The sequence below is a fragment of the Scomber scombrus genome, chromosome 7 (genome assembly GCF_963691925.1).
Source record: "Scomber scombrus chromosome 7, fScoSco1.1, whole genome shotgun sequence".
Taxonomy (NCBI): Eukaryota; Metazoa; Chordata; class Actinopteri; order Scombriformes; family Scombridae; genus Scomber; species Scomber scombrus.
In genome coordinates this window covers 13,811,201-13,825,770 of record NC_084976.1, presented here as the reverse complement: position 1 = coordinate 13,825,770, position 14,570 = coordinate 13,811,201, and the positions used below count along the sequence as shown (strand labels likewise).

The following is a 14,570-nucleotide window of genomic DNA, read 5'->3' as shown; positions in this document are numbered from 1 at the left end:
AAACAATTTACAACAATCTGGAAGATGATATTCTGCTATTCCTGAGGGGAAAAACTCTCTCAACCACAGTCCAAAAAGACTTAATCTTATTTGGTGGGAATGTATCTCAGGGCAGACAGAGAGGAGATGCAGCAAAGTGTTTTTATCTAAATCCTTCCTCTGGTACAATTATGTTTTCTTGATTTTACTGACTAAGTTTTATTGCCAGATAAACTCATTGTAACACAGAAAAATCAACACACGTGTATAATGGATCTTTCAGTGCAGGTTTGGCTCAGCTCTGGTCCACACCAATGATCACACCTCACACAGGCCCTATTCATTACTGGATGTTTGCCTGTCTGAACACATGTGCTCAACATGCATCTCTTCATTGTTTCCATGAGGGAGCAGTCAAAGTGGATGACTGTCATTGATTTAGTCCATGTGCTATTGTGGAAAAAACCCCAGAGAGACAAAAAAAGAGCCAAAAACAAAAACAACAAAAGTGAACAAAACTGATCATTTTTATTGACCAAATGTCACAGCTCCACTGTTACATCCTACAAAATACAAACAAGTTTGTTCATACAAGCACTGCTTGTAATGGTCTACACAACCTACAGGTTCTTGATGCAGACTGATAAATGGACGATCCTACTGACTATGGCAAAGTCATTCTTCACAGACCCACAACCTATGTACAGCTTCAACATCCAGTTATAAAAAATAAATAAATCAAAAGGCCTTTTTTCTAACAGTTTCTAAGCTGTTGCTTGACTAGACTGCAATCCTTACTCACATCCTGCCCCCTACTGGCAAAAACTAACTCTTGCCATTCACACTCATAAGAAATTGTACTCCACCGTCTCAAATAGAGGGGGGGCCAGGGTCCAAGCTGTAAGAGCAGGAAAAGGTCACAGCTATGAAATGTAAAGAGGCCTCATCAATGTTCCTAAAACATGTCTCTGCTTGGAACAGCCAATACATAAAGCCTGCGCTGTGATCGCAAATACACTTATGATGAGCAACGTGCTGTTTAGGCAAAGAAAAGCAGATGCCCACTCGTACTGAGAGCATCCCAGTAGGTCACATTAATAGAAAACAATGTGTATACTATAAATACTGCAATACAAGCCCCAGCAGGCAGCAGCAGATACAATTTTGATTTAAATCAAATACCTGGGTTTGACATCCAACAAATGAGATAAAGCAACTAAGTGGACATTTAAAAAAAAAAAAAAAGTTGATATGCTACACATTTCAGTTCGATCTTTTTTTGTGTCATCTTTCCATTGCAGTCTCCTAAAGAAAAACACCTCGTACATTAAAAAAAAGCAAAAGACATGCAGAACTGATGACAAATTAGAGCAAAAGCTTTGATTTACAGAGATTCAAAATAAAATGAAGACTGCACTTTGTCCCCCTTCAAACTCTGATTGTTCATCTTAAGACTGTCAAACTGGATCCACCCGATGACACTGGGATGAAGTAGATTTAAATGACATGACATAAGGCTAACTTCTCCAGTTATCGATCCTGAAATGGCTCATTTTCCAGAGCGTGCCACTTCAGTAAACTTTTGTTTTTGCACTTCTTGCATCCACAGATATACTTCCCAGATTTAAAGACCTGTTTGCATAAGATATTAGCAGGAAATTAAACACTGCAGCTGTGATTTATGGCTTGAGGTTCTATGGAAGATGAGGAGGCATGTTCTGGGTGTTTTAATAAAAAGCTGTTCAAAAAATATCTCTATTGTGCTTACTAGTGTTACTAAGTTTTACCTCCATCCTGAAGTACATTGGTTATGTAAGTCACAGAACATTTAAAACCTTCTGAGTAATGCTTCATCAACTCATCAGAATGACATCTTGAGATACTTAAATGACAACACAGCATGACCACCATTATCTAAAAGCTTGAGTGCCCTCAGGGCAGTGGGATAAAGCCAATATCAGGTGCATCGCCCAGGATCAGTGTGACGCGGCTAAGCGATGGTGAGGGAGAAGCCAAACGGAAGGCCGGGTTGATGGAGTGCAGCGAGTCCCTCTTGCTGCTTTTGGTGAACAGAGGGCAAGTGGTAGCTGCGGACTGGTGGGCGTGCTGTCGTGTGCAGCCAGCTGAGGGCGAAGGCTCTGTGGAGGGTGCTGCGATGCTGAAAATCTCCGGGCCTAAGGGAGTAGTTTTTGGGGTGCTGGGAGGGCACAGGCCATGAAAGTCAGAGGAGTGGACCACCCTCTCCAGCACGTCCTTGGTGCTCTGAGTGCACTGCGTGAAGAGGGAGAAACAGACACGTCAGGAACAGAGAAAAAGTGCTACATTACCAGTTTGTGTTGTGAAAGGCAGAGCTGCAATGACAAAAGAGTAAAAACAGGACAAACATGTACAGAAAATTGAGCAGTGCGATTAAAGGGGTTAGTCTGGAGCTCATGATCGCAATGATCGCACTGGTGACGGCGTTGTCAACAGACTCAGATGGAGAAGCATGAAGGAAGTGGGTTAGATGCAAACAATGGAAACAGAAGGTGACCATATGGAAAAAGGGTAAAGATGTGTGTGGTGAAGTTGCTTGTTCCTGTATTTCTTCTGGCTCTGAGTGGAAAAGGGAGATACAGTTTATGCAGATCGCTTGTGTCACCATGCATGCACAATAAAGCCCCATACGAATGAGAACACCATTTCATCTAACTACAGAGAGGACAAGAGAAAGAAAAATCATCAGCCTTCAAACACGAGCTCCATCCAGCACTGAGTGAGATGTTAATGAGAGGGCAAATGAGTGGCAATGAAGCATGCACAATCCCAAGTAAGGCAGTGCACCCATCCAACACAATCACTACAAACCAATCACAAAATCTGTCCCAACTGCCCTTTGAGTTATTATGCAAAAAAAAAAAAAAAAGGCTTGAAAAAGAAATGACAGCAATTCCAAACCTAAACACAAACTACACGATCAAAGAAAACACAGTGAGCGGTGTATGTAGAGAGATGTTGTGATCGGTTTTTACGTTCGACCCTACTCTTACCATCAACCGTTTACATGCAGCAGTGCCTTTCAGGCTGTGCAGGATAAAGCAAAATCCTGACAGTTCTCCTCCTAGCAGGGGTGGAATGGATACAGTACAACACTGAGCATTAAATCTTACACACATACATCATTAAAACAAACAACAAAAAACCTCAGGAGATACAACTCTGCCAACCATCTTAATGTCTGCAGTCAGGCACATGAAGACTTGAAGAAATGCAGAAGCAAAGTAAACTTAAAACAGAGACCAAAAATCTCAAAATACAAAAATAATGTTTATTTAACACATAAAAGAACACTTATTACGCTTTTTGGATAAAATAAAATAAGTGAAAGTGATGATCTTTCACAGATTTAAAAAAAAAAAAAAAAAGCAGTATAACTAATTATATACCTAAAGTGTTTGATACATTGACAATATTGAGTGACAAATATATTTAAGGCATGTGACAAATTATCTGTGATAAAGTGCTGGTAAATAGATCATATGCAAAACATTTTCATGTTTTACTAAAAAGCAAGTATTGAGTCATTGGTGTGCATAAACCTTCACCACAACATACAAGCAACCTCAGCAGTACAGTAACAAGGAGGTAGATACAGCAACATTTGAATTCCTAAGTAAGCAAACATAAAGCAAGATATCATATGTCAAAAGGTGCAAAAATCAACGTGTTTACTGTCTCACAAATGGCCAGAATATATCTGCAGCGGTCCAACAGGTTAACTCATCAACTCAGCAATGACCTCAACAAATGGTTAAATATCTAGATGTTAAACCTCTGTGTCTACTTTCTGACATTTTTAACTGCTCGGTGATGCCAGACAGTGTTATGAGTGACTTCCAAGACAGTTTGCTCTAAAGCTCAGAGAACAGATGACACAGCAGTATTATTTCAGCATAAATAATAAATTACCTCTTCAGCAGAGGTTTTTGTTGAATGCCAGCTCTAATTGGCTAGCTTAATCATTTCTACATGAACGAGGCATTATCATTTGTGTCCGTTTAAAGCTATTGTAAGCTGAGCCCTAGTAATATTGTTCCAGACTACTTAATAGGCCATTCATTATTAACAATTCACTTTGTTCTGATTTCATGATCATTATGTAAAAAAACGTGCAACTTTCATAACACTGGGCACAGATTCAAAGTTCTGCATGTCTGCAACTCTGCTTGATGGACTGAAGCTGGACGTCTGAAGATGAAACAGTGGACACAGAGTGGAGAAGGCACACGGGGAGTGGGCAGGCTAACAATAACACATGAGCTATGGGACAGTCAGGACTTGGGAGGGACCACAAGCCGGTTCATCCTACCATGTGTGCGTCATTCTTGGCCACGAAGGGAGGCAGCTCTATCTCCGAAACAGACGCAGCAGGGACCGCCTCATTAGGAGGCAGGAATCCTCTTCTGTCGATCAGACTGGAGGAAAGAACAGAGATTACAAAGCACTGTAACACATACTATAACCAGTGTTGATTTTGTTGATGAATAATTTTCATCATAGTTTTCATCAACAGCCTTTTTTTTCAACCGAAAATGAGACGATAACTAAATAAAAACTAATGCACGACGACAGAAACTATGACGAAATGTCAACGCTTTTGTCAACGAGTCAGAGACGAGATCCAATCCGAAGGTAGAGACAAGTTAGGAAGAGGCAGGATGACTTGGGAAGAGATCCAATCAGAACTAATAACTTTAACCATAAGGAGGTGAACCACACATCTGATATACCCCCGATGATGGTGCAACTAGCACTAGCAGCCTTGCTATGGGTGCTTCTCAATTCTCTTAAATTGCATTCAACTTTCCCTCACTTGCGTCTTTTCCTTGCGTCTTAGTCACGCCCACCATGGATGCATGGAGAGACACAATGAAAGGAGAGAGGAGACAAGGAGATTTAAGAGAAAATGAAATGTCCTTTCCTCTGAGGCGTCACATGAAGTAACGTCTGTTTCTGACACTGTCAGCTTTGGTGGAGTTTGTGTCTCCACACATGCTGATACAAATAAAAAGGTGCACAGTTATCACTGACAGATCAGCAATGTTTCTCTCTGCAGCCTGTTATATTATATCTGTTTGACAAACACCTGCACATGAATAAAAATCTGCATTCCTTCTGTGTAGTCCACTGTGTCCTGCACAGAGACATATGAACCATTCATGCTGGCAGAATGCGTTTGTTATTTATTCATTATTTGCATCTGCAGGCTATTTATTGATATTCTGATTGTGAATTAATTATTTAATAACCCTGAATATAACCAGGGTGTTTTTCAAATACTGAAATGTTTTATTAGGCTGAATGTTTCAGGAATAATTGATGATGTAACTCATATCAAACACAACGCTCAGAATTTTCAGCCTCACATGGAAATGACGACACATTGTCAAATATAAATGTGTTGAAAATGTGTCTCTGACAGACAGACTCTTACTTATGCTGAGAAGAGGAACATGTTTGCAAGGTGTGAGCTTATGTGATGTGTTTTCTTGATGGCTTCACTTACCTTGGGGGCATGGGGCCACATAACGTCACACAACAGTTGGTTATAATGCTGTTATAACTGTATGGGTTCCCAGAGTCATCTGAACCCCTTTTACTTGACCACGAGCCCTTAATCTGCAGTTAACATTGACAAATATAGTCAGTAGGTGAAGCTTAATTTAATAATTATGATTGAACTGTGTTCATATAGGGCTGTGAGTACTTACGTCTTCATTTGTTGTGAGGTTGGAGGCTACTAAGTAAGTATGGAAGCCTGAGAGGCCCAGAATAGACCAGATGGAAAAGAAACAAATCACCAACTCCACCACAGTACACGAGGAAGAGTCAAGGAAGGATAACATCTCTATTATCACTGATTACAGAAGAGTGATGGCAATTAGAGCTACATGACCAACATCTATGACAAGGGTGAATATATGTGTGCGTGTGTGTAGTTTCCTGATATTACAGAGGCAGACCAAATATAAAAATATGATTGATATGTCAAGAAATAACTATGATCATGTCATTTATATCATATAATATAATATTTCTGTGTCAACACAGCTTCACATAATGGTTGCTATAATAACGCTGCATCTTGTTTTTGCATCAATGTTTTTACCTACAAATCATACACAGGCTCTTCACATCACATCAGAATATTTTCCGAGGAATATCGAAACTATTTAGATTAAATTTGTGCGTTACAGTCCAGCCAGTTTTAATTTGTTTGAACTTGAAACTTTCCTGGAAATGTATCACAGAGAAACATTTGTTTCAAATTACATGAAGATGGTTTGTGAAAACATCATAATGGCTGCTAACCAATAAAGAGCAAACAACAAAGTCTGTCTGCATTCAGAAAAACACACACAGACTTGAACACAATGACATGAGACAGCAAACCTACTACTGAAAAGCCATCTGCCTAAAAGCACTGATCCTATTAAGCACAGGCTTACGCTGGGGAGCAGCAGGAAATGCCTTGTCAACAGTGTAACTATTTCTTGGCATGAGACAGCAGCCCCATCAAAAGACCCAATCAATATCTTAAATAGTTTAATTATGTGAATATTCGGTATGTAAAAAGGATATCTGGCAGGGCTCTCCTGGATGGCTTGGACAAGGCTTTTACCTGCTTGAGAACCTGGAGAACAAAAGAGCAGAAACAAAGCAGTCGTAACTTTTCTTTTTTTTACTAACGTGACAATTGTGACAGCTTATAACTGAGCACATTTGTCTTCTTGCTGAGTGAGGATACTTACGCAGAGTAATGTGTGTGATGACACAGCCAAATATGAAAGAGGTCAAAAAAGACAGAGAGATGATGAAGCTGTAGAAAAAGCGGTAATTGCGCTTGCCAACACAGTTCCCCACCCATGGGCAGTGGTGATCAAATCGCTCTGAGGGTGAAAAAACAGTAAAAATACTAGAGATAAGAGACATGTTTATAATGGTCATAAGGTATACTACTAGTAAGGGTTAATATCTAAATGCTGTATATTAAATCATTTATATAAATGAAGCTGAAGAAAAAAAGACTAGAGCCAGTCAGTAAGATTGGAATCAGTGTCAATACTAGCATCTTTTCAAGGATCTGTATTTAATGTAGATACCATTTACTCACTCCAGAAGTGAGACTAAAATGTAGTTAAGAGCACTATCTTCCTATTACCTAACAAATACAATCACTCTCACCCTCAAATTAATATAAAAGCAAATGAGCATTTTTCTTTTTCCAACCACAAACTACACAGATCAAGCAGAGACATAAAACTGATTTTCAATTTTTTTAACATGCAGATGCTCATTCAAAAACAGGTGCCAAAGTCATATATTTCATGTGAATTTAACATCAGTTTTGGTAAAAGGTGGTCAGGCAGTCAACTAATTTAAAGTCACAGTCTATATATGGTGAGAGTATTGTTTCATAGTTTCAGTATGATTCAAGAAACAGAAGTGGTTTGATATAGGAAGCAGTAGAGTATGTTCCTCTTGGCAATGGTATTAAGTTTAATAAGTGCAGTTGCAATTAATGGTAACTTCCCATCATGTCCTTACCAACACAGTTGTCACACAGGCTGCAGTGGGAGGTCCGAGGAGGTCGGAACATTTTACAAGTGAAGCAGTATTTAAGCTTTACCACCTGCTGGTTGATGAGGATCTCCTTGGTCCGTGGAGGAGGCCGATATGTGGATGATCCTGAGGTATCTTCAAAATAGAGTACGTACAGAGGGAGAAACTTAGCAAGAGACTAGAGGGACATTTCCTCAAATATTTCACACAGAAAGCAAACAAATGAAGCGTGATTGAGGAAGGAAAAATAAGTAAATTCAGATTTTTTTTTTAAAAGAAAGAAAAGAAAAGGTTTGGCTTTTGCGCTCTTCAGTGATGATAAAGCATAAGCTGCTTAGAGCTTGGTCTACAGTTCAACAACAAACATCTTTCAAGAGTTCCCCCATATGGCAAAGATCTTTTACCCCATCTGTCCCACAATGAGTATGCAGTTCCTAGGTGTCCCTTACCTATCTGCTTCTCTATGTCTGCAGCTTCATCTGGGGTGGCCCTGGGTAGGATGCCTGGGTCTGTAAAGCTGGTTCTCAACAAGGAGATGACCACAAACACAAAAAGTACCCCACCAATCACCGGTATGAAGACGGTCAGATGGTCTACCAGGAATGGGCAACTGAAAAAGAAAAATCTTTGTAAAACAACCCAATCTTTAGAGGTACGCTCAAGGAAAAAATACACATAATACAGGATTATGCAGTGACCGCCTCCACATGCACATCATCAGCAGAGACCTTGAAGTTGCAATCAGGGCTCGCAGACACACAGAAAGGGGACATTTATGGTTGCTTACTCAAATGCAAAGAAAAGGCCACAAGTGACAACAATAAGGCCCAGTGTCAGAGGGAGGACACCGCTCTGTCTGGCCAGGATGATCCGTCCATTGCAGAAAAATCTGTTCTTCCCAGGGAACGCTTCCCATTTCCTCCGCGGCCGCCGCGCTTTCTTCTCGGTGTGGTTTTGTGCCGACGAGGGCGACACAGCCAGCGCCCGCGGGTCGATCTGCTGGTACTCGCAATTCTTCATCATGTAAACAGCCTCGACACGTCTCGGAGGTAGCTAAAGGCACATACGAAACTCTCTTTTCTCGCCGTATTTTTTTTCGAGAGACAACAATGTCACGATTCAGTCATTGTAGATAGGCTGATATTTTGATGCTTCCCATCCTTAATGCTAACGCTAGCTAGCTACCGAACCAGTAAAGACATTCTTCTCCGTAGTTGAGTTTTACGAGTTGAATCGGTTTCCGAGTTGACTCAATGTTAACTACCATCTTTTGTAGTTAAATTAATCCCAACCCCAAATATTTATATTCATTTGGTTCTCGTAACTCGCCGTTTTTGTCAAAAAATAAAACACAAACAGACGAGCTTCGGCTCAAGCTTCTTCCAGGGTCGTGTCTAACTGGTAACCTCAGATTTGTGTGAAGTATCGCGAGATTTATAGCGAAACAGTAACTTTAACTCAAACCACGTTTCAATTTTTCAAATGATCATTGTAAACAAAACCATGACCTTTCCCTAACACTAACCCATTCATTTTGATACGTAACGTAATCATATCATAGCCTTATGGTGTCACATCACAAAACAGTGAGACAAGTATATTTTGAAGCGGCTCGCGAGAGTTTCGCATATCTAGGGTTACCATCATTCACGTTTCCTTTTGTTTCAGCCAACGCACGTCACAGCGTGGATGATGACGAAGCACGCAGAGCCAGTATAATGCTGACCTGTCTGAGTTGGCATCAACAGCTTTAAATGTTGTTTTCACCACATTCATCTATTGAAGCCCAATGTATAAAATATAATAATATATTTTTAACAAGCAAAATGAGATTAACCAATTTATGGCACAGTTTATCTGTTGCTTTTGTTTATAACAATTTATTTTTTTTTTTTTAAGTTTTCCTCTACAGACTTATAGTCCAACAGGCAGACAGAGTACAGTACAAGATATGCTGTTAATGGGGTTCAAGTTTTATTACTATTTTATTGTTTAAAAAAAGGGTAATATTTCAACTATAGATTATACATAGACATCACCATCATCATCTGTAAAAGAAATATATCAATAACAACACCCTGTAAATACATGGTGCCAAATATAGAATATTTTGACATCGAGACGTACCAAATTCCCTCTTTGTGTGCGGGATCTCTTAATGGCTAGTATGAACTGGAGAAAATATTACTGCAAGGAAAAATTGTTTTAATGTACATATTTTAATGTGTATTGTTTTGAAACGTTCAAAAATGTGTAGTTTCGTTTAACAGTTGGAGGGGTTTCACAATCTCGCCAGCTTTGATTTGTCAAATTTGTTGATTTATCAGATTTGTAATTATTTGGCCCATTAAAAATTAATTATATTGACAATATCCATTTAAAATAACATATTTGTTATTCTGAATATACTGGATAAAAAACAAGTAAAAAGAAAAAGGATAACATTAATAACATTTGATTGAGAAGTTCCTGGTGTTGTGGTAAATTGAGTGTTTCCAGGAGTACAGCAGCCTCTAGTGGTTTTAAACCAATGACTGCAAGCTTCATGACAGGGTAAACTGGAGACTTATGAAAACTCTGCAATAGCAGATCAGTTTTGTGAATGAAACAACAGTATGAATTTTGTAGGTGTTCATGATTTAACATATTTAAAATTCATAGGCAAGCCAATGAATGTTTATTAAAATACTTTTCAATTGTTTAATTAGCTTTTCAATCCCAGGCTCTTCTAAAATCAAAGACACTGATATCAACTGTTGTGAGTAGTCTATGTATGATCAGAGATGATTTTCATATGACAAATGCTTCCACATGTACGTGCAGTGTGTGTGAATCAATCAATTTAGGGCCGTCATGCCAATGCAAAAGTATCCTTACAACAAAACCAATATTTAGTAAATTAACATGCCTCAGTAAATTGAGGAAATGACAACTTTATTTTTTCATTCACACCCAAAAGTCCTGACATAAAACCTGGAATTATTATTCCAAACATGCAGTGCAGAATTAAACGGAATCATTAAAATTTCAATTCTCCAGCAGGAACTCTGCAAGAAATAAAAATATATTTTTTCCCAGTACATCCACCGTTCTTCCCAAGATTTACAACCATACAGTAAACAGTCAAGTTTCAGTAGTATTGTACACAAGTTTGTTCTCAAACAATTACAAAGACATTTAACTAAGATGTGCAAATAAAATTTCTTGACTATTGCATGAATAAATCTGCACAAAAATGTACTGTTCTATATAGGACTGGACAATATGAAAAGAATGAGGCACAATCTTTTCATACTTTACTTGGCTTTAGATTTGTTTTCCCCGCATAAAAGTAAGATTTTTCTTCTTCTATTTTTAAAATAAAAGTGACTGACAAATGGTGGTATCTATATATACACACTATTATTTTCTTGACAGATTCCTTTTAAGCTATTGCAACAAAAGATTTACTAGTCTTTGTATTGACAAAAAAAACTGTTGATGCTGTACTGTAAAAACACATGTATGTTGATTTGGAATAAAGTATACAGCCCAGCTCTACATAGAAAATATGCATTTAAAGCTCAGAGTAATGTCTCAATTCAAGTCCATGGCAAGAAGTTACAATGCAGTGCAAGGCCCAGCACCCAGTAAGAGAGGAAGTATCCCAGGATGCTCTGTGTAGTGGGAGAGCAGGTTGTAAAGTGTGGCAGCAGTGCGATGATGGGGTTTTGAGGTGTGTGCTTGCATCCATTTCTGAAATGTGTCTGCAGCTGTATGTTGGGCGTTGATGTTTTCCTTCGATGAAGAAGAGGCTCGTTGAGGAGGATTAGATGAGCACTTATCCAAAAGGGCACAGGAGACGAGGAAGCCATGAATCTGGTAAGAACCTGGAAACGCAGATTAAAATGAGCATGAGTGGAGATTTACAGTTGTTCACATCACATATATTATAAAACAGATTCCTACAAGAAAATTATAATATGTTTTCCTTACCTGCACATGCATGCACAAGGTCCCAAAGACCAGGAGCACTGTTGAATGTACAATATATACAAAGACTCTGGGGTTGAAGAATCCTGGTATGGGTTTGTCATGTCCTTTATGTACACCTGTCTCCCAAAGTCCAAGTCTCAGACACAGTTCTGGATTTGCTTGGAAATACGCATAAGCTGCCATTACGCCGAGAGTAGCCATCGGTAGAGCAAGAATAAAGTTTGGTATCTGCCTCAGTTCAAAGTAACGGAGGAAGCCCACATCCCAGTACACATCTTGGATGTGAGAATAAAGCAGGGGGAGGGGTCTCATGCACCAAAGGGGTGGCGGACCATTTTCATCTGGGACCCGGTAGCCCTTCCGTTCACCCAGCGATAGAAGCTCAGGGTGAATCCGCTCTAAGGAGACTGATGGTGTACAAAACGTCCTATACCCATAGTACTGGAAAGCACAGAAGGGAAGTGCAATAATTGCAGTTCCCAGGAGAGAGGTGAGCAGGAGACGAATGATAGCCCAGATGTAGTGGAAGACTTTGTTGTGGCCTTTTGTTGTTGTGCGATACACACGAATCTGGGAAATGGCATGGAGTGATGGAAGATACAGCAGAAATCCTATGTTAACAAGTCCATTAGATCGTGCTGCAGTGGCTATACTGAGGGCCAGGCAAGCTCGGAAGGTGAACCCCTTCTCCAGGAGGAACAGGCCACCGAAAGTGAGAGCGGCAAACAGGCTCTCCGAGTATCCAGCAGTCATGAAAACATTTGCAGGTGTGACACAGTAGAGCAGGCTAGAGAGCAGTGCGAGACGCCTGTCCTGCAGAACGCTTCTACTGAGCGCGTGCAAGGCGACCACACTCAGCAGGAAGAGGGCAGTGTTACCCAGAGCAACGGCCACCAGCAGGCGCCCCCGCACACTCAGCCAGCTGCTTAGGGGCCACAGTAGTGTCTCCGCCATGCCTCGGAGGACAACGGGGAAAAGGGGGAAGAAAGCAAAGTTGTGCTCATAGAGGTATCCTCTCTCAGCAATGAAGAGAAAATGCTCAGCGTCCCAATGAGAGAGGCCACCCAACAACCACTCCACTGCAGAGTCCAGGTATAGAGGCTCCTCTGTCCGTGGAGGCTTGAATGCATCGGCATCATGGTCAGGGATGGCAGCATTCAAAACAGCCTGAAGAAAATAATATTATTGGATTAAATATATTGCCTTTACATAAGAGAGTTTTGCTAAGAAACAACCAGTATACAGGTGTGTAGCTACTAAACACATGCAGTAACTCCTGTACGTATTCCCTAGAGCACTTTTAAGTAGATATCTTACAATTACACTCTATTTTACTGTCAAGGTGACTCAAACGTTCAGGTATAAAAAGGGTTATTAACCTAGCTATGCGTTGGCAAAGCTAAATAGTATATTTGACACATTTACAACAGCCTACCTGTAAAGTCTTACCTGTAAAAACAGTGAGAGGCCTCTGGTAACTGTAGCAAACTCCAGTACTGCTCTGACATCCATAGTCATTGATTAGACAAACAAAATCTTGTTATAAGAGGCCTGAGCATCATAGCTACGACGAGAGTCAACACTGGACTCGTCATATTTTCTATAATACATAGCTAGCTCGGAAAAAACTACTCGTTGAATAGAAGGCTGTCGATTTCCTCGTTGACATTGGTTTGGGAAATTTAAGAAGGGGTAAACAGTGATGTTATCTGATAGCCACTTGTCTTCGAGCAGCGTTTGATTTCGCTCAGGTGCAATCTTTGTCCTCACATCCCCATCCTGCTGCAGGCTGCTGCTCGGAGCTCCTTTCGAGTGGTCGTGTCTAGATGGTTACCCTAGATTCGCCAAACTCTCGTGAGATTTATACGCATTGTGTCTTCATTGTGCAAGTTGTAAAATATAATTATATTTTATGATGTGACAACGCTGTGGTTAAAGTCTGGTTAGGTTTAGGCACAAAAATACCACAGGTTAGGTTAGTGAAAGATCGTTGTTTTAGGTTAAAATGATCACTCTCGCGAGACCTTTCATTTGTGGGTCTTGGGTTACTAATGTTACCATTTCGAATGACTCTTTCACTTCCGGCGTAACCACAAAGGTCTTTAAAAAATAAAGGTTCACGCGATGAAGAGTACCCCTTTTCTCGATTCAACTGTACACCACATGAGTTTAGTGTTTAATAAAAGACTATAGATTGTGGCAAAGTTAACAGCATTTTCCAGTTTAGCTTTTGGCGACCCCAAGCTGCATTCACGTGCTCCCCGGATGGTTTCATTTCTCGTGTTGGGAAATCGTGTTCATGAGGTTTTTAGTCGTAATGACACAGACAAAACTGCAAACAAGATGATTGGCACCCCCTCCCCCCTCCCCAGACTTATTGTTACAACAAAAAACACTAACTTTACCTGACTTGTTAGTGTCAATAACTATTTTAACAAACTAGGTAATTCTGCATGGACAGCAACTAATTTACAACCTAGTATCATATTGCAAATTACATATGAGCCAACACGTAAGTAAAAAGTTTCTTACTTTCAAGAAAACATTTACTTTCATCCACCAATATTTTCGCTGACTTTCCGAGTTGTTTTTTTCTACTTGGGAGTGTGTGTAAGTCAATTTCCCAATCGGCAATTATTTTTTCCCATTATCCCGACACCACGTGAATACCACATTACCTTTACTTGTGCTATGACCACGCGGTTCTTGATCACGTGAGAATCTTCGTGCTCCACATCATGGTTTGAAGAGGTATATGTGTTATACTTAACTTACGTTTCCTGTCTTTAAAGTTTCATTATTTTACATTAAATAAGCTTGAAATTAAGATGAATATTTTGCCGTAATACACATGCCTTTGTAGGTAATGTGAATCTCAATGCGGATTTAAAAAGTGATCTTTGTTCGTGTTGATCCGTGTTTTATGTTTCATCATGTCTGATACACATTACATGTGTATTAGTGAAACTGCATATAACGTTATTTGTATGACCCCTAATGAGGGTGTGAGATGA

General features: G+C 39.8%; 2 protein-coding genes across 3 annotated transcripts; both read right to left on the bottom strand.

Moving 5' to 3' along the window:
• Positions 1-487: 487 nt before the first annotated feature.
• Positions 488-8,973, bottom strand: zdhhc18a (zinc finger DHHC-type palmitoyltransferase 18a). Of its 2 annotated transcripts, XM_062422774.1 has the most exons (10): positions 8,369-8,973; positions 8,031-8,191; positions 7,567-7,716; positions 6,771-6,908; positions 6,601-6,652; positions 5,730-5,832; positions 5,525-5,637; positions 4,328-4,433; positions 3,009-3,079; positions 2,120-2,250 (listed from the first exon to the last, which is right to left on the bottom strand). In XM_062422774.1, exons 1-9 carry the CDS (start codon positions 8,602-8,604, stop codon positions 3,038-3,040), a joined length of 1,101 nt encoding a protein of 366 aa, XP_062278758.1. In that variant the 5' UTR covers positions 8,605-8,973; the 3' UTR covers positions 2,120-2,250; positions 3,009-3,037. The 2 variants fall into 2 exon arrangements, with proteins under 2 accessions (XP_062278759.1, XP_062278758.1); XM_062422775.1 differs by lacking the exon at positions 3,009-3,079 and having other exon boundaries at positions 488-2,250.
• Positions 8,974-9,929: 956 nt separating this feature from the next.
• pigv (phosphatidylinositol glycan anchor biosynthesis, class V) lies at positions 9,930-13,615 on the bottom strand. Its single transcript, XM_062422640.1, has 3 exons — positions 13,006-13,615; positions 11,557-12,723; positions 9,930-11,450 (listed from the first exon to the last, which is right to left on the bottom strand). The coding sequence occupies exons 1-3, from the start codon at positions 13,072-13,074 to the stop codon at positions 11,163-11,165; spliced, it is 1,524 nt and encodes a 507-aa protein (XP_062278624.1). The 5' UTR covers positions 13,075-13,615; the 3' UTR covers positions 9,930-11,162.
• Positions 13,616-14,570: the final 955 nt, after the last annotated feature.